The sequence below is a fragment of the Gossypium raimondii genome, chromosome 5 (assembly GCF_025698545.1).
Source record: "Gossypium raimondii isolate GPD5lz chromosome 5, ASM2569854v1, whole genome shotgun sequence".
NCBI classification, from domain to species: domain Eukaryota; kingdom Viridiplantae; phylum Streptophyta; class Magnoliopsida; order Malvales; family Malvaceae; genus Gossypium; species Gossypium raimondii.
In genome coordinates, this window is record NC_068569.1 from 18374803 (window position 1) to 18394465 (window position 19663).

General features: G+C 29.6%; 1 protein-coding gene and 1 long non-coding RNA gene across 3 annotated transcripts; both read left to right on the forward strand.

Annotated features, from left to right (window-relative positions):
• Positions 1-9738: 9738 nt before the first annotated feature.
• LOC105770641 (zinc-finger homeodomain protein 2) lies at positions 9739-11358 on the forward strand. Of its 2 annotated transcripts, none has more exons than XM_012591924.2 (2): positions 9739-9974; positions 10134-11358. In XM_012591924.2, the coding sequence occupies exon 2, from the start codon at positions 10246-10248 to the stop codon at positions 11011-11013; it is 768 nt and encodes a 255-aa protein (XP_012447378.1). In that variant the 5' UTR covers positions 9739-9974; positions 10134-10245; the 3' UTR covers positions 11014-11358. The 2 variants fall into 2 exon arrangements, with proteins under 2 accessions (XP_012447378.1, XP_012447377.1); XM_012591923.2 differs by having other exon boundaries at positions 9739-9959.
• Positions 11359-17939: 6581 nt separating this feature from the next.
• On the forward strand, positions 17940-19041 carry LOC105769491 (uncharacterized). Its single transcript, XR_001126026.2, has 2 exons — positions 17940-18539; positions 18809-19041. It is a non-coding gene; the product is annotated as an uncharacterized LOC105769491 (long non-coding RNA).
• Positions 19042-19663: the final 622 nt, after the last annotated feature.

Below are 19663 nucleotides of genomic sequence, written 5' to 3' on the forward strand. Positions count from 1 at the left end.
TACTTTATTTTATTTGTTAGCTTAATTTATTTTATTATTATTTTATTCTAAATATCTATTAAATATTTAATCATATATTCACATTTGTACACCATCATTACCATACAATTGTCACTACTTAATTTGTCTATCAAATAAAAATCTCATAATATAATTATTTAATTAATAATTACCTTTTACTAAATTTTCAAGTAAATAAATAAATATAATACACTTGTATATTCTTATTATTATTATTATTATTATTATTATTATTATTTACCTTACACTTGGCAAAATCATAAATTGTTATTGATCAAAATTTTATACTAATTATTTAATTATTAAATATATTTTAATTTAATAATAATAAATATCTTATGCTTAATTAATAAGCAATTTAAATCTATAAACTACAATTGTATATATATTTTAATTACACATGTATTATTTTATCACCATACAATTGTCTTTTTTTTCTTTTCTCATTTATTTCTTAATATAATATTTATAATATAATTAATTTAATAATATACTTTATAATTAATTTTTATATATTTTTAAATTAAATCATTATAAAAATCTAAGACGCCTCAATTAGGACAAATGGCATAATTGCTATTTTGGTCCTTTATTTTTTCTTTTAATCTATAATTTAACTTTTACCCCTTATTCAATTTAGTCCTTTCTACTAACTACTCTTAATTTGGCTAAATCCACCTATCTAAAACCTAATTAAACACACAATTAGTCTCGTAAATATTTCTAGTAATTATTTTCGAACTCAATTTACTAAGACGGAGGCCCGATATTATACTTTTCCGATGCCCGTGAATTTTGGGTCATTACACCTAGATAGTCCTTGAACTATTTTTAGAGCTTTATTTCTTTCAATTGAATCTATGGGAATATGAATATTGGAATGCATTTTTTTGACCGAATTATTATTGTATATGCATGTTATGTGTATAATATATGCCTATTACATTTGTACTACTGAATGTATGTTCTGCATGTCACATGATACTGTTAATCCAAACACATGACAAGCATGTCTTTTGCTAGTGTATTGATTTGTTATCAGCATATTAAATGTCACCGTATTGATCCATTATAAGCATATTATTTGCTACCGTATTGAACTGTTATGAGCATATAAATTTCTATCATATTGATCTGTAATAAGCATGTCATATTACATTGTATCGGGGGGACGATTTGTACGGAGTATGACCAATAGTTTATCTACAAATTTGCAGTGCAAACCAAAACCATCGACAGTCTATCTGCAAACTTGCTGTGCACCCATAGTTATTAATAGTGTTTATCCTATTAAATGGAAATATGTTGTGCATCCACAACCCATTGGTTGCTATTACCTACAAACATGTTGTGCATCCGTAGCAAGTGGCAGATTTTATCTACATTGTTTTGTTGTGTACCCACAGCCTAATGGTAGCTTTCATCTACAAACCATTGGTGGTTAAACCACAACCTGATGTATAAGGTTGTTGGAGTTCAGGGGGAACTCCCATTGTGGTGGTAGTGGAGTTGGGTAGGACCTTTATTTTGATACATTGAAATTGCATTGCCATTCGCACATGCATACACAGACTGTAAACTCTGCATTGATAATTGACGGTGCTCTTTCTATGCTATGATATTTAGTATGTTTATTGACTGTTTGCACTGAGTTTCTTATGATGGAACTCACATTGAGCTTCATAACTCACTCCCCCTTTATTTTCATCTCTGCAGATAACCCACCAAGTTAGGACGCAGACATGACATACAAAAGGCTCGGAAACATTTTATTTATATGAAAGTATTATTAGGCTTAGTTTTTAAAATTCTTGATATTTCAGAACTGAACTATTTTATGTGGCATGAAACTCATGTTTAGGGTTTATTTAGCATGCATCATTTTTAATTTGAATTTAGGATAAGGAACATGGAATTAGATTTGGTTATACATTAAATAACTTTGTTTTAATTTAATTAAAACAGAAATGAGTATTACTTTTCTGCTGCTAGGTTATAAATAAATTAGGAATTAGCTAAGTTTCCAAAAGAAATCACCATTACAAGAAAAAATGTTAAACTTAATTCGTTTTTGATAATTCGCGATCTTTTTTGAAAATAGACCAAGTTTTATTCTAAAATAATCAAATGTTTTAATATGACTATTTTAAAAACTCCGATAGCTTATTGGCCATTTCGATAGTCATTGTAATCTTCCGAATTCGGACATAATGTCTAGGCCAAATTGGGGAGGTTGCAAACAAAGTTCAAAATAGAGTTAGAATATATTGATAAATTTATATTTAGTTCATAAAGACAATAATAAATATGAACCAAAATTCAATTTCCACTTAAAATAAATATGGTTTGAAAAGAGAGTTTGAATGGAGTAAAATTTATCCGTCAAGTTCTAAGGAATTTAAAAAAACTCCATTGCAAATGATTTTACAATTCACTCCAAGATGTTTGAATTTAAAAGAAAAAAAGAAAGGCTGCCAAAAAAAGCATGGAAATGGAAACCCCTCTCTCACGCCCTCCCCTTTTCTCGTCTTGTCGCAATCTCTGTTTCTTTTATTTATATCCTCTACGGATATTACCACCAAACAAAACCCTACCTGCCGAGCTACTTAAGTTTTAAACATTCAGTTAGAATTGGTGATTAAAACAAGGGCAAGTGATAGAGTGGTTTCCCGTCAGCTGACGACGTCCATCCCATTTTCATTTTAGTACAAACCTCGAGAATTTACTGTCTACAGTCTAAGCTTATTTTTATTATTTATCTAGTTTTTTCTTCAAAATTTAAATCAAATCTCATTTTAACTTACTCAGTCAAAATATATTTTGCTTAATGCTCGGTTTTTCATTGCTTTCAAAAAGTTTGATTTAGTATTTAATGTTACCATAAAGAGATGCTTTTCAGAAATAATACTTTTATCTTAGACATAAATATTATATGGTAAAAAAATGTGTTTAAAATTATGATATTTTAATAAAAATATAAAATATAAAATATAATATTTTAATATTTTATATATGAAATATAAATTTTAAATATTTTAAGCATTTAATATCAACTCTTTGTAAAATATAATTTTTTAAAACATTAAAAATAAGTATTACAAATTCATATACATTATGTTATGCATTTGAAATAAATTTCAATAGAAAATAATTGTTCACCCAATATAAATATTATATAAGATACTCGAATTATAAAAGAGTATCATCTGTATTTAATTCAAAAGTACTTTTTACAAATGCAAAAGCTAGAATTGATTTTAAGAACACTTTAACTTTTATTGCTTATGGTGTCAAAAGTGTTTTTCGCTACAAAAACACTTTTATAACGCAATGAAAAAGGCATACTAAGACGTTAGCCACTAGCTCGCAACCATGACCCGAATTATGGATAGTTTTGTTGACATTCACCTGCAGATATTTTAAATCTAATAATTTCAAAAACAACACAAAATAATTATGCTCTAAATTTTATTAAATAAAAATACAAAAATAAACTCTGCACAATAATACCATCAATCGTCAACATCTACAATCTATCTATAATATGTATAAGCACAATTTTGGAAAAAATTTTGAACTGATAAAAGTATCTTTATTTTTCATCATATTAATAAATTCACATTTTAAAATAATTATCATATCTAATTTAGAATTATTAATTAAAAAATTAAAATAAAATAAAAGTTGTGATAATTAACCCAATTAAGTTATTACTTTAAATAATATTATTTTCATTAACCGCCTAGAATAAAACTATATTATATGTTGAATATGTTAAAAATAGTTTAATTATTATTGGAAAACTTTCTATTATAATATTTGAAATGAAAAGTTAATATATTTTAATTATATCTCATAATTTAAACAAAAAAAATATTGTTTTACGATAATTATTGTAATTTAAAATACAATATTTAAAAAAACAATTAAATATTAAATATGTACGTATATGACATTAAAAATTATTTTTAAAATATTTAATTATTGCTATCTCTCAGTACCCTTAGCACAGTCCCAAAAGAGTTCCAAATTGTAGTTTGAAGGGCATTATGAAGCCACAATTGTTAATTTGTAAGGAAATCGGTTGGAATCTGCATTTAATATTCCAATGGAAGATTATTGGGGGATATACAGTCGTAGGCTTTGGGGGGCTAAGAAAGCAAGGTGGTGTCATGCATGAGGTGGCATAGATCGACCTCGATTGCGGTGATCCGGCACAGAGTAATATGTAACCCAATCCAAATCCTGCCTTCAATTTCACTAACATAAATACTTGGAATCTCTCTCTCTCTATTATTAAATTAATTCATTTATTTAATGTATTACTAAAAACTAAAAAGAATCAAATAAAGTCGAATCAGAATAAAGTTAATATTTTGTTGAAAATGAAATTTTTAGAACTTCTATTTTTACGAAGAAAATGAATTTTTTATCGAAAGATCAGAAACAAATGGGTCTGAATCTCTTGCTGGAATGATTTAGAAGATCCAAAAAAAAAAATAGTGGTATTTGCTAGCAACAACATAATGGAACCAGTTAATCAATATAGATTGATCCGAAATCTGATTCAAATCCAACATAGCACCTATGGGTACATAAGAAATGTATTGAATCGATTCGATCGCAACTTCAAATATGAAATTCAAAGGGATCAAATAGAATTTAAAATTCTTATGAATTTATAAATGAAATAATTTTGTTAGAAATTAAACTACAATTGAAAAAAATAATTTCTAACATATTTACACAACAAGTATTAACTCTGTTACAATTTAGACTTATTTAATCATTTTTAATAGTATAGAGACTAAATTGATTTAACTAATTTAATCAATTCAATATAATAGAGAGAGATCTCAAGTACATTTAACTAAATATAACCTTCGATATTTGTATTTCTTGATTTTTTTTCTGAAAAAGGTCACAAATAATTTAAAGAGTAACATATTTTGAATAGTTGAATATCTAAATTTACTAAATTATTTTTAAAACTAAAACATAAATTTCAACAACATTTAGATATGGAATTGGATACTACAAGTGAGTGAGTTGGAAAAATTATGCCATTTAAAAATTCTCTTTAAAATATGGAAAAATTAGAGGTGTTAATTTATTATTTAAATTGAATTATAAAATACAGCTTCCATTTGAGTACCATATATAACCATTGTCAAATTCCATGATTAGATGGGTAGACTGATCATGTGTTGGAAAAGACTAAGACCGATCGAGCATATTAAACAAATCATAATTTTACAATTTTGGTTCAGCTTTTACATTTTCTATATGTTGCTATAATTTTTTTATACGGCAAATCAAATGAAAAGTTTAAAATAATTTGTTTTCTACACAAGTACTTTTCATTAATAATCAAAAGGTTTAAATATGTCACTAGTCCCAAACTATTTTAAAGCTTTAAATTTAGTCCCTCACCTTTTTTTATTTAAAATCTTGGTCCATTTGTCTAATTTTGCAATCAAAGTTAACAGTGTCAAAGGTAGAATAACTTTTTATCCCTCAAAATTTACAATTTTTTTGTTGATTTGGTCACTACCCTTTAAAATTACATGATTTTTTTTGAAAATTTATTATTTTCATATTTTAAATAAAAAGTTTATAATTTTTCAAAATAAAAACTATAAAAAATTTAAACTCTTTAAAATTTTAAAAAATTAAATAATATAAATTTTTTTCCTAAAATTCATTGTTAACTGTATAGACAGCAAAATAGAAATTAAGCAAGAAAATGTTATTCACGGTTGAAATCCTATTTCACCGTTCGTTTGTCAAACCATCTCATATTTACATTCCCAACATCCCTGTTGTGTTGTGATTCACAAGTCCCTGACATATCGACCAATAGTCAATCAACCCTCCCATGTATTTTGTCCATCGTTTATATGTTAAGTTAATGTTGATGAATCTACCTTTAGAACCTAATAAGAATATACAATTTTCAAAAATTGCGAACATATTTATGAAGTTTAAGTTAGAGATAGAACCCTATGATGAATCTGAGTGTTGTGGGCAAGTCATGACGTAAATCGACTCTACCCTCTCTCACCATCATACCCCAGCCAATCCTCGATCCAACCAATCCGATTTAGATAACAATAAATTTTAAATTTATTATATTATTAAAATCTTTTTTATTTTTTTGAATTTTAAAGAGTTGTTTTTCATATATTTTTATTTTTACTTGTTAATGTTTTTATTTAAATTATGAAAAAATATTTATAAAAAATTCTAAAAATAAAGAAAGTATATACTTTTAAAGGATAATGACCAAATTGACAAAAAACACAGTAAATATTGAGGGTTAAAATTTTTATTTTAGTTTATATCTACAGAACTATTGAAATGTCTTTTGAGGACCTATTTCAAAGAAAGCATAATAAACTTTATTAGTCACCTCTTTCAAAGAAATTAAAACAAACTCTATTTATAAACATGATTTTGCTCAATAAGACTACCGTAAAAGTGATTAAAAACTAAGAAAAGAGAACTACTAAAGTTAGAGGGGAAGTGGAGATCAAAATAAATCAAATTAACTTCATCTAAATAAAGCAAAACTATAGAGTTATTCACCTAAAAATTAGCGTGTTTTTGTTTTGGTTACTCAGCTATAAAAATTTTCAATTTAGTCACTAACGTTTTCAATCATTTTTATTTTGATCACTCATGTTTTAGATTATTTTTATTTTGGTCACTCATGTTTTACATCGTTTCTATTTTGGTCACTCTCCATTAAATGGTTAATGGAAGTGATAATATGTGTAAAGACCCGTTTTTTAGTGGTGACGAAAAAAGCAGTTTTAGAATCCAATATTCGTAAACCGAACCCGTAAATATTTAATAAAAATAGTTATAGAGTTGTTATATAAATGAACTAGATTTTTGATAAGGAATTTAGCTAAATTAGTGCTTAATTACGGTTTAGGGACTAAATTGTAAAGTCTAATTATTATAGATTTTAATTAGTAAATGGATTGAGGACTTAAATTATAATTAACCAAAGGTCTAAAATGAAAATTAGACCATGTAAAATTTAGTGCTAGCGGACGATTGGATTAAAATGCAATTGGTTTAATTAAATTAAGATTTAATTATTTAAACATGTTTTATTAACTTAATTACATGTATATATAGTAAGTTAGTGGAAGAAAAGATGATGAATCTTTTCATCTCATCACCTAAAATAAATAAACAAAGAAAACCTAGGAAAAGCTTGGAAACTTCCAACCTAATTGGTATGTTCAATTTAGTCTCTTTTTTGTAATTTTATGTTTTTGAAGTTATGGGAGCTTGATTTAGCTAGCCTATGTACCAATTTGTAAAACTATTAAAATTTTAGAAAGTTATCATTGATGATTTCTTGAAGTTTTAGGTGTTAAATTGATAGATTTTAAGCTTAGATGTGTAAAAGGACTAAATTATAAAACTTAATTGATATTTTTGTACATTAGTGACTAAACTTAAAAATGTAAAAATGATAGTAGGAATAAGAATTATGAGGTCCCTGATGAATAATAGTGAAATCAGATTTCAATTCGAAACTTTAAATTGAAAATTATGTTAGTTTTGATTTTAAGGACTAAATTAAATAAATTGTAACATGTGTGTTTATGTAATTGGTTGTGATTTGGACTGGAATTTAATATTATGTGAATTATAATTCATAGCTGAAGACGATGTGAAAATAGCGAGAGGGAAAGGAAAGACGAGATCTGACAACGATTAACCAAAGTGTTCAGTTTGTATTTCTATAATTTGCGTCACTTCAATTGTTGCATATTTATTCTATTTTGTATGGTAAAACTATGAGGTGAGTTGGAATTGATTGATCAAATTGAATTGATATTATTTTTATTTGTTATTGAGATACAGAACCAATTTGAATAGAATTGAAAATATTGTAACTTGATGAATATATTAAATTGAATTTGAATTTGGTTGATTCATGTTATGATACACATGAATTGATGATTTGGTTGATGAATTGAAAATGATGAATTATGAAATTGAGCTAAATCTAGAATTGGATAATTGGTTACCTTACTAACTATTGAAGCAGAGTTGGATGATAGATTAAGTAAGGGTTACTTCAAATATGTGCCGATGAGTGTTGGGCGCAACTTTTACTTTGGTTATATCGATTAGCACTGGACGTAGTCTATTTACTTTGGATTGTCCGATGAGGAATTGGGTGCCAAATTGGTGTGTTGGTTGGATCAGTGTATTTGTTCGAGTTAGAGTCAGGTTAATAGGGAATTAAAATCCAAAGTTGATAATGGAATATAAATTGAATTACTATTTTGAAAGAGTGTGTGAACCGAATTTACAAGTTCAAAGAATTAATATGAAAAAACAAGACAAATTAATCAATTCGATTCGAAAAAATGATGTGTTAGCATGAGATGTCCTTATATTGATTACTTGAATATGAATTCAATGAATCATATGGTTTAAATAGTACTTATGTCATAACGTTTGGTATTTGGTTTGAATGGCATGTTGATTCAATGTTTTAATTGTCTTAACTTGCATTTTACATATTGAATTATAGAAATACCATTGAGCTTTATCACTTAGAGTAAGATTTTATTTTCCATGCGCAGGTTAGGTGCAAGTCGAGATCTCAAGCATCCCAGACTTAACAATGTTGGTGAATCTCTTTTGTTAGTTATATGACATGTACCTAGGAGAGTAATTTTGCTATAGTTGGATGCTTATAAGCTTTGGAAGTTGGAATTGGAATGGTGAAGATAGCGCATGCATAATATAAATGCAATTTGGAGTTGTTTTAATTATTGTTAAGGTATGAAGTGAGTAATGAAATTATGATTGAGAGGTAATGCATAAATATGTGTTAGTATTCTTCATGTTATGGAATTTATGCTTATTGATGAGATTAGGCTGTTGTTTTAAGGAGAACGATGAAAAGAAGGGAATGTTTATATGTGTTTATCAACATCACAATTTACATATAAACATTCCTACATATAATTATGCTATTAGTCCAGGTTGTTGGGTTTATCAACATCACAATTTACATATAAGTTTATCAAGATTTAGTTATATGTGTTTAAATATAATTATATGTGTTTAAGGATCGAATTGAGAAAATATGTAAGTATTGAGGACTAAATGTGTTATTATGCCAATTAAAAAAAAGATCACATCATCACTTTCGTTAACCCATTTAATGGAGAGTGACCAAAATAGAAATGATGTAAAACGTTAGTGACTAAATTAAAAATGTTGATAGTTTGATAACCAAAATAAAAAAGAAAAACTTAGAATCGGGTGACTAATTTTATAGTTTACCCATTAAACAATGTGTGTGGGTGGTGAAATTATAATTTAGGTGGTTCAAAAATGATAAACAAAGTAAATTAATTTGTAGTTTCCCTAGTGAATATAAAATAGGTTTGAGTGTAAACCATGTTCCATGTTTCCAAACACCACATCTCACCTTTTTCACTCCTTGCATCAAATTGTTTTGAATGGCTATTTCAAGATGGTAGAGAATGAAAGTCAGATTGGACTAATTTGTAGAGTAATCATTTCACGTTGAATGTACTAATAATGAAATGGCCATTCCTGGGAACCAAACACCCTATTAGGTTCTTCCACTTGCTAAGTTAAGCAATAATTCCCCATTTCTTTCTGTTTTAACTTTTTACCCCCCACACCTCTCTTAACAAGAAATAGAAAAGGGAAGGAGACAAGGGTCTCAGGCCATCACCAATAACTAAACATCAATCCAAAGAACAGAACAAAACAAAAGAAAAGAGATGAATTTTGAAAATTCACTGTCAATAAAACCTAATAATTAGAGTGTAAAGAAAAAGAGGAAATTTGTGTTTGTTCGCTTACTTTGCTTCAACAAAATGGAAAGCACATGAAAGGCTTTCGAGTAAGACACCCTTTTGCAGGTTAGCCTTAGCCCTGTGAGTGAATTCATGTCCACACTCTCTTCCCTTTTCTTATCTTCACTTCTCTGCTAAAACCAAACATTTTACTCTCTAACCCTCCCCCCTTCGCTTCCTTATTTATTTTAAACTTACTCCTTTTTTTTATTGTTTATGGTGGATCTGATGCTGAATTAGCCTCGCCTTTGTGGGTTTCCTTCTGCATCAACAAAAACAAGGCCAGGGGGGGAAAGGTAAAAAGAAAGTGGCCACTGGGCAGTGAAATATATATTTTTTTATAGAAGAAGAAATGGATTTTGAGGAACATGATGACCAAGACGAAGAAATGGGTATGGCTGTTCCAGCAGGATACGACTCACTCGGCAACTCGTCAGCTCCACGGTCTAAAATAGGACCCGCAGCAAGTGGCGGTGAAGGTGCGGCGGCTTCTGCACCACCGAGAAAAGTGGGGTCAGGTATAAGGTACCGCGAGTGTCAAAAAAACCATGCCGTGAGTATCGGAGGCCACGCGTTGGATGGCTGTGGGGAGTTCATGGCGGCAGGTGATGAAGGGACACTTGATGCCTTGAAATGCGCTGCTTGTAACTGCCACAGGAACTTTCACCGTAAAGAAACTGACGGTGAAGGTAGTAGTATCTACAACCCTCACCATCATCATCACCACTACCAGCAACACCCCCAATTCTCGCCCTACTATAGGGCGCCGCCACCGGCCGGGTACCTCCACCTGACTCCACAGCAGAGGCCTTTGGCCTTGCCAGCAGCGTCGGGAGGTGGTATTGCCGGCGGTTACAGCAGAGAAGACGAAGATGTTTCGAATCCTAGTAGCAGTGCCGGTGGAGGTGGCGGCAGTGGGGGATTAAAGAAGAGGTTTAGAACCAAATTTACACCGGAACAAAAAGATAAGATGCTGGGTTTCGCTGAAAGGCTGGGCTGGAGGATCCAGAAGCATGACGAAGCTGCTGTGGAGCAGTTTTGTGAAGAAACCGGGGTCAAAAGGCAAGTTCTTAAGGTCTGGATGCATAACAACAAGTACACTCTTGGTAAGAAACCCTAATTTCCCATCAAAACCAAAACAACAGTGCTTCAACATTGTTACTTGGGAAGAAACAAAACATCCAAGAGAAGCATATGATAATGGGGAATCGAAGAAAAAAAACATCATGTGATTTCAGTAGGGATTGTATTGAACTAGGGTTCTCACTTCTTTTTTCATTTTTGTTTTTTTTTTTCAATATTCTGATTTTGGTTTAGTTTATGGTATTATTATCAATGCCGATCAGTGTAGGATGATGATGATGATATGATCTGAAAGTTTCTGATGAGTACATTGTTGCTAACTGCAGGTTTTAAAATTTTTTTTTCCATTAATTAATGCTATAATCCATCTCTTCATCTCTTACATATATACTTCCAATTCTCTGTGACAAACGAAAAAAACTGCACTTTTTACTGTTGCAAGGAGATCAAGGGAAAAGAAAACTCAAGCTGATGAAGTAATTAAGGGTTTTGTAAGTTAGTCATAGTAACATGTGATGATGATCATAAATTCATCATCAAAGGATCCATATTGGAGAGTAATTCCAAGTCCAACTAAAACGTGGCATGCAAATGTAAAGGCTGCAATATTTTCTCCCACTTGCATTAATTTCTTTCAAACCTACATTTTTCCAAATTCTTCTTCCAACTTAACATATTATTATTTTATTCAGTATTTTATAATTACCCGTTTTAATCCCTCTTCATCTTCAAGCTTTTATCATTCTCTTTATATTTACTTAGTACATAATCTCAATCTCTCATAATCGCATGCTTTATTAATTTTCTTTTTATATTTGGTACTTGAAAAGATAAAAAAGAAATTGAAAAGCAAAAAATGGAAGATGGGGGAGCAGAGGACAAGTTAGGAGTGGTTATTAACATGGCACTATTGCAGAGAAGGACACAGTCTTTTGCCAGTTTTATTGCAGTGTTTCAGACTTGTTCTGACCCCCCCCCCCAAGGTCCCATGGCCATGGATGGGACGTTAAAAACACCTTTTAATATATACCTTCATTAAAATAAAAACACAAGAATCTCCCCCCCCCCCGGCCCCAAACACAATTAATTAACAAATTAAATCCCATAACAACAATGTTTATAAGGATGTGGGGGGGGGGGGGGAAGAAACTGAACATGTTTGATGTTGGGGAAAGTCAAGTAAAAGAGAAGATGGCATAGTGGAGAATTGAAGCTGTCGGAAATAAGAGTTTCAAAGAGCTTTGAGTTTGGTTTGGTTTGGTTTGGTTTGGTTTGGTTGGATGGATGCTGCTCTTTGGGTTGTCCCTGTTCAGGAACATGTGGGCTCTCTGTCTGGAAACAAAAGTAAACTGGAACAGCATTAATTAATTGCACTGACATTACAGCTATATATACACACATGATATATGATGTTCTTCTCTCTTGCTCTTCCTTTTCTTATTCTTGTGTCTTCACCTTCACTTCCATTCCGCATAAATTAAATATCCCTCCAATAATTAGGTTTCTCTTTGTTTTTAGTTTTTTAATGACTACATGACAGTTTCAGTGTTAATGGAGGCCAATGTTGCAGCTTTTGCTTAATTTGTTTTGTTTTAGTATTCTAGTCTATCTTCTTCTTTAAGACATTAAATTCGAGTTTATTTATTTACGTAACTGGATTCCAGACTACCGAATATCAGAGGTTTTCTACATGAACGCATGCAAACTTGTAACCAAATTGCACTGTTTCATTTCAACTCCGTGATGTTTAGCCTATTCCACAAAGTAAACCACTTTGAGCATTAAATCTTCCATGTATTTTTTTTAAAGAGTAATTACAAGTACGCTACAACCTTAATCAATCTTATAAATCCATAATTAAGATAATTTTAAATAAAATATGGTTCAACCTAAACCACAAGAAATTTGATCTAAAACCCACACATTATTTACATAAAACGAAATCTAAATTTAAAATCTTAAAATTTTCATAGCTTTAATTTTGCTATTAAGGCTTCGTTTCCATAGTAGACTCCCTTTAAATGAGCGGTGAGATAGGAACCAATACAATTAAGCATAGCAGTTGTGAAAATTGAAAACAGTGATGAGATATGTGTTTAAATTACATCAAGATCAAAATGAAAAATGACCATAAATGACACTAGACTAAAAAATAAAAGTATATATAATAAAATAAAAAATATTAAACTAATATTTATATTAAATGATAATTTAAAAGATTGAAATGTTTAAATATTAGATACATTAGTTTAAATGTATATTAAATAATAAAATATACATTACTTTTAAAATAATAATTAAACATTATTAAAATATTAAAATTATTTTCTATATAAAATAATAATTATTTTTTCTTACCGTAATAAAAAATATTAATTTATCATATTTTTATATAAAATAGATCCTGTATAATAGCATAGTTAGTAATATCTTTACCTTCTATAATTATTAAATTTAAATTTATAGTATGGTTAAAATATGCCATAAGTCTTGTACTTTTTAAAAATATGGAATTTAATTTTACTTATTAGATTTTAAAATTCAAGTCTAACCGTTAACCTTGTTAAATTTTATTAAATTTGTTGGTATGATATTTTGAAATAATAATAAAAAGTCTCACTTCAAACCGTGTAACTAAAAATTGATGTTGTAATGAAATAATTTAAGCAACATCAACCTAATTTAGAAATTTGAAAAATAAAACAACTAAACTCCTAAAATAATTAAATCTCAAATTTATAGGACGTTGAAAATTGTATGACATATACTAACCTTATATTATATTATATTTAAACATTATAAAGCGAAAAAAAAGAATTATAGACCTAATTGTAAATTAGAAAGAGTGAAAAAGAAATCAAGGATAAAAAAACCATTATCACTGACTGGCTCAAACGTACCTCATCATTTGCTATCTAAACAGAATATTCCACATAATCAATCCTTAATAATTTTTTCTTCTTTAAGATAAGAAATTTCTATTTCTATTTCTTTTCTTCTTCTTCATATAAAATTATTTGCAAATATAACCTCAGGAAAGATGTAGATTAGCTAAAAAGTGAGAAGAGATGGACCCTAGCGGACGGACTGCATGGCCCATATATCAAGTATCATATGCCGTCAAACTTGGTGTTTGTTCCCTCATATTTCAGCTTTGCCAGTTAAGACCAGGACAGACAAGCTGACCTGGTCTGGCCTGGAGCCATCCTTCTTTCGGTTCCAACACATTTGGGCCTAATCAAAACACCATCTTTAAGCTCATCACAAACCCGACCCTTCGTTCCAACACACTGTTCCAAAAAAAAAAGAAAAGAAATGGTACCTTCCCATTCCTATTTCCCACACAATTTTTAATATATATATGTGTGTATATATAGTTGGTATTGGCAGCTGGGGATGAGAATTACTTTCAATCATTGTGGAGGATCCAAATCTGATATGGCTGTTGAGTTTTGTCTATTTGCACTGCGAGTTCTGTAGGTACCCAATGTTTTTCAGCCTCCTTTCTTTCAAAGACAAGCTGGCAAACAACATATAAAACCCAGGTTTTTAGTCCATCAGTCGAAGTAGGCCAAGATCAGATGGCCGAATAGACTGAATGTAGGATTCCGTGGTATCAGATTTGTAGGAATTTGGATTGGGGTTCTGGGGTTACGAGCAAACGGAGTATCTTAGAAAACAAAGGAAAATTTTCAAGTGCGGTGACAAAAACAGGACGTTAGAGCATATTCCGAAAAAGAAAAGTGACTGTGTCACAGTTGTCGAAACCATTTTTTTAATTTGGAAAACGGGGATCGACTTTGAAAACAAAAATGGGAGTCGCCACCGATATTTTATTGAGGTGCGATCGGATCACCTTAAAAATAATTTTAGGTCTGCGAATTTTGAGAAAACAGGTTCGGGAGTCGGTTACGCACGAGGAAGGGTTAGCACCCTCGTGACGCCCAAAATTGGTACCAAATTGATTGTTTAATGTCTTAGAGTGGAAATTTTGAAAAGATTTTAAAAATACATCCTTTTATATGAAAATTTGAATGAAACGAATCGGAGGATGAAACTCATTTATTCAAGGAAATAGACTGTCACACTCAGTAAGTTAGAATGTAACATTTTAAATCCGTGAAATTAAGTTTATCTCTTGACTTTTAAAACCTATGCATTTTGAGAAGAATATCCGATTATTTGGGTCAAACGGCAAATTAGAACCCAATAAGTTAGGGTTTAATTTCCTGAAATCCCTAAACACTAAACATGGCCTTTATTTAAAATCTTTAATTCGGGGTAGCAAAATTGCATGATCCAGTGAGTTAGGGTTCAACGTTTGAAATCCCGAGGGACTTTATTTGAGATTCGTATGATTTTATTTAAAAGATACCAGGCCATCCAAATTGAACGAGGAAAATTGAAGGCCAGTAAGTTAGGGCACTATTTTCTCGAGAATCATTGAATGTCGGATATTTTGGGAATTCAAAACTATTTTGGTATTTTGATAAATGCGATCTTTTAAGCGATGTAACATGATTGAATGTTTTCATATGACATAAAGGATGATTCGTAAATAACATACACTAGTGGATAACAAATAATCAATATAAGTACAAACAAGCATAGTATCAATAATCTCAATTACTCCAATATGAACACCAACATTCAAGATACATATTATATAAAAGATAAATCAAAATACATTAAACAATATACATATATTAATTTAAAATAAGTAATATGTAACTTTATGTAAGTAATAATATATACTAATATACAAAAGTGAAATACACTAAATATATGTGGATATTTAAAATAAGTAAAGCATCTATATGTATCAATAGGTATATAAAAATATAAAGTTTAAAATTAAATAATATATACATTACGTACATACATATATGTATAATAAAACTAGTTTAAAGATAATAGTAAATAATAATAAAGTAATGTATACATAAATAGGAAAATAGAAATATAATCCAATATAATGATGATTACAATAGTAAATAGTATAGGTTAATTTTAAAATAAGTAATATGTAAAATAACTTTGAATAAAATAATATATAAAGAACTTAAAATAATTAGCCTTATAAGTTAGGTTAAGATAATAAATAAAAGGTTTAATATAATCTAAAAAGAGAAAATTGGAATTAAAGTAATTTGAAAATAAACAAAATTTTAAAATAACATATATAAAGTGATGTATATATATAAACACATACTATATATAAAAGTTTAAAATGGATAAATAATAGCAAATAAAACAGAATCATGAAATAATTTAAAGCATGCCATATAAAATATAAATTACATACAACAAATATATTTAAAATAAGGGCTATTTACAAAGAAAAATAAATGAATGAGGTGACACGAAATAATAATAAATAATAAATAAATAATAAAACGAAGTATATATAAAATAAGTAAAAGAGAACCACAATAGTGCTAATAATAATAGTAATGACAATAAATTAATTAATAAGCTGACTAATAAAAGGATTAAATCATAATTCAAATCGAATTAACAGGAAAAAAAGCTGTCGAAACCGTTTTTTTGAAAACAAAATTTTAGCTGTCGACTTTTAAAAATAAAACTGGAGTCGCCACCGATCCTTTATTAAGGTGTGACCGGCCCACCTTAAAAATTATTTTGGTCTCACAATTTTGAGAAAACGAGTCCGGAGTCGATTCATACGAGGAAGGGTTAGCACCCTCGTAACGCCCAAAATCGGTACCAAATTGATCATTTAATGCCTTAGTGTCGAAGGTTAAAAAGATTTTTAAATCAACTCAAATGATGAAATTTAAAAAAGGATAATCAATTGTTCAAGTCATGTAAAGAAATCGAGTCCCAATACGTTAGGGTACAATTCCTCATAATCCCCGAACTTTGAATATCAATTTTATTTTATGTGAAAATCTTCATTTTGAGAAAGTAACATGTCACACCCAATACGTTAGGACACGACAAGTTAAGTTCCCAAAAATGATTTTTATACTCATGCATTTTGAATAAAGAATATCCTCGGTTATCTAGAATTAGTAAAGAAAATCGGAACCCAATACGTTAGGGCTCAATTTCTCGAAAATTCCCAACCTTGAATATTGCTTTTATTCAAAAAAACTTTTAAATCAAGGGAAAAATGATTTTGATATATTGACAAAACCAAAATATATTTCTCAAAACGGGTATGTTTAAAAAATAATGTACAATATGATACAAATCTTTAACTTAATACACGTGTGAGCAAATATTTACAAATATATATACAAGTACAATATACAAGTAAATTTGCAAATATGTATACGTATATATCTGCACACATATACAAGTATACATGTAAAAGATAGAATGGAATATGCCAATAAAACTAATAGAAAATGCATGTATGTATTTGAAAATCGTGAAAAAAATAAAAAATAAATAAAAGTATGTACATGTGCTCATGAAAATTTTGAAAGTAAAATGAAAATATAAAAATATGTATATGTATATATATTTACAGCATAAAAGAAATGAATATGTATATGTCTATAAAATATAAAATATAAAATATATAAAAGCTAAAAGATAAAATGAAACATGTAAAACGTATGTAAAATATATGCATGCGTTTAAGAAGTCTAAGAATATATACACATTATAATAAGAAAAATATGTATGTATAAAGATATGAAAATAAAATAATACAAGAATGTATATGTATATATTTATAGAAACAAAACGTGGAGGTGTCTTGATAAATCATGAAAATTTACAATCGATATGTTTAAATACATGCATATGTACAATATATAAAAATAATGGGATACATGAACTAAAAATATTTATAATAATTTAAAAATGAAAAGTGTAAAAAGAATCTTTTAAAAAAATATATGTATGTATGTATATTTATATATATAAAAAACTATGAAAACAAAGTAATAATACAATGTGCATACAATAGATATATATATATTTAAAATATTAAAGTATATACATACTAACATGCATATGCGCATATACGCCTAATAATAAATAATATATAATATTACAGTAGTAAATAAAATAAGACAAAATAATAGTATGGCATAATTGTGATAAAAAACTAAGAAATGGGTCAAATTGAATTAAAAACGAAAGAAATGGGCGGATTTAGAATAAATTTTAAAAAAAGGACCCAATTGAATGCGCGCGCAAGGGTAGAGGACCAAAAGGGAAAAAATCCGCCTCCCTAAAACGCTGCACAGTAATGGGGACCAATTTGAAACGAGGAAAAAACATTCGGGCTAAATTAAAAAGAGATAACTGGCTTAATAAAACATGGCGCAAAGGGGAAGGACTTATTGTGAAATTATTCCATTTAATGTTGACATGCGTGAACCCCCAAATAAACAGCGCCATCAATACTCTGCTTTGTTTTAAGTTTTTTTAAAAAAAGAAAAAAATGCTAGGGAGACTTTCTTTTTCCCTGAAGCAAAGTCTGCTTCTTTTAGGGTTTTATCAACCCTTCAACGCCGCCATTCAGTTGGTGCCCATGGCCTCCATCGACGGAAAAGACGCCGGCCCGTCGACTCCGGCGACCAGGTAAATTTCTTCCTCCTTTCTTTTTATTTTCAATGAAAAATAAAATAACAAAAGAGGCTAAAAGGGGAAAGAAAAAAAACAAAACTCAAAATGCTGAAAAAAAATGAAAAAAACCTTTTGTATTCGGAAAAGAAAATTTGTTTGTTGATATTGAATCCTTTTTATTGCCCCCCCCATTTGTTACAAAATATATGGCTTTATATAGCCTAAAAACTCATTTGTTTTACACTATATTTTCGCTAATGGACTCTCTGAATCCGTGTTTGCAGGTGCGTGGAGAGTTTGGCATGCGTGGAGGCCGAAACTTGCGGCGTCCGGATGCTGCTGGAGGCGCTGAAGGCGGGGGGAGCTGCGGCGGCTACTGGCAAATGCTGCTCCTTGCTGTTTAGGGCTAGGGTTCTTTGTTTTTTGTTTTGCTTTGAGCCACTTATTGTTGGGCTGTTTTTAATTTTTTTGGACCTGGGTCAATTGGGCCCTATTACAAAAGAAATATTAAATAAAATGCGGGTCAAAATGTGATTAAAATAAAATTAAAAAAAACCAAAAATAGAATTAAAATAAATAATAATAACTAAATTACAACGCGCTAATGACACGAGGGACTAAAGTGAAACAAAAATGAAATAAGAGGTTAAATTTAAAAAAATAAAAGAAATGGATTGTAGCATGCAATAAAAGCGAGGGACTAGTGGCGCAAATAAGCCATTTAACGAAAATGCGCGGATCCTCCTCGAGTCGGGTCACCGTGTGGGTCGGAGGACTAAACGGTAGTTTTAAGGCCATTGAAACAGAGCGTAAACGGTACCATTTCATTGCCTTCACAAAAATAAAAAAAAGCAAAATCCTAACACCTATTTGGCTATTTTGAAACAGATCAGTAGAGATCTCAGTCTCTCCGCCGCTCGATCTCACTTTCCTTTTCAAAGACTCTCAGTCCCCGTCCACACTCCGATCGCGACGAAGCGGACAGGGATTCAACGACGCTGAAATGAAGGTAAACTCTCTCGCGTTATTTGCTTTTCTCTTTTCAAACAGTAAACAAACAAGGAAAAGAATCAAAGAATCGAAAAACTCAAATCACCTTTAGAAACTGCTTTTCTATTGCTTTTTAGAATTTTTGATAC

Bases quoted from the DNA above. Each gene is read 5' to 3' on its own strand.
- LOC105770641 (XM_012591924.2), top strand. From the start codon at position 10,246: ATGGATTTTGAGGAACATGATGACCAAGACGAAGAAATGGGTATGGCT.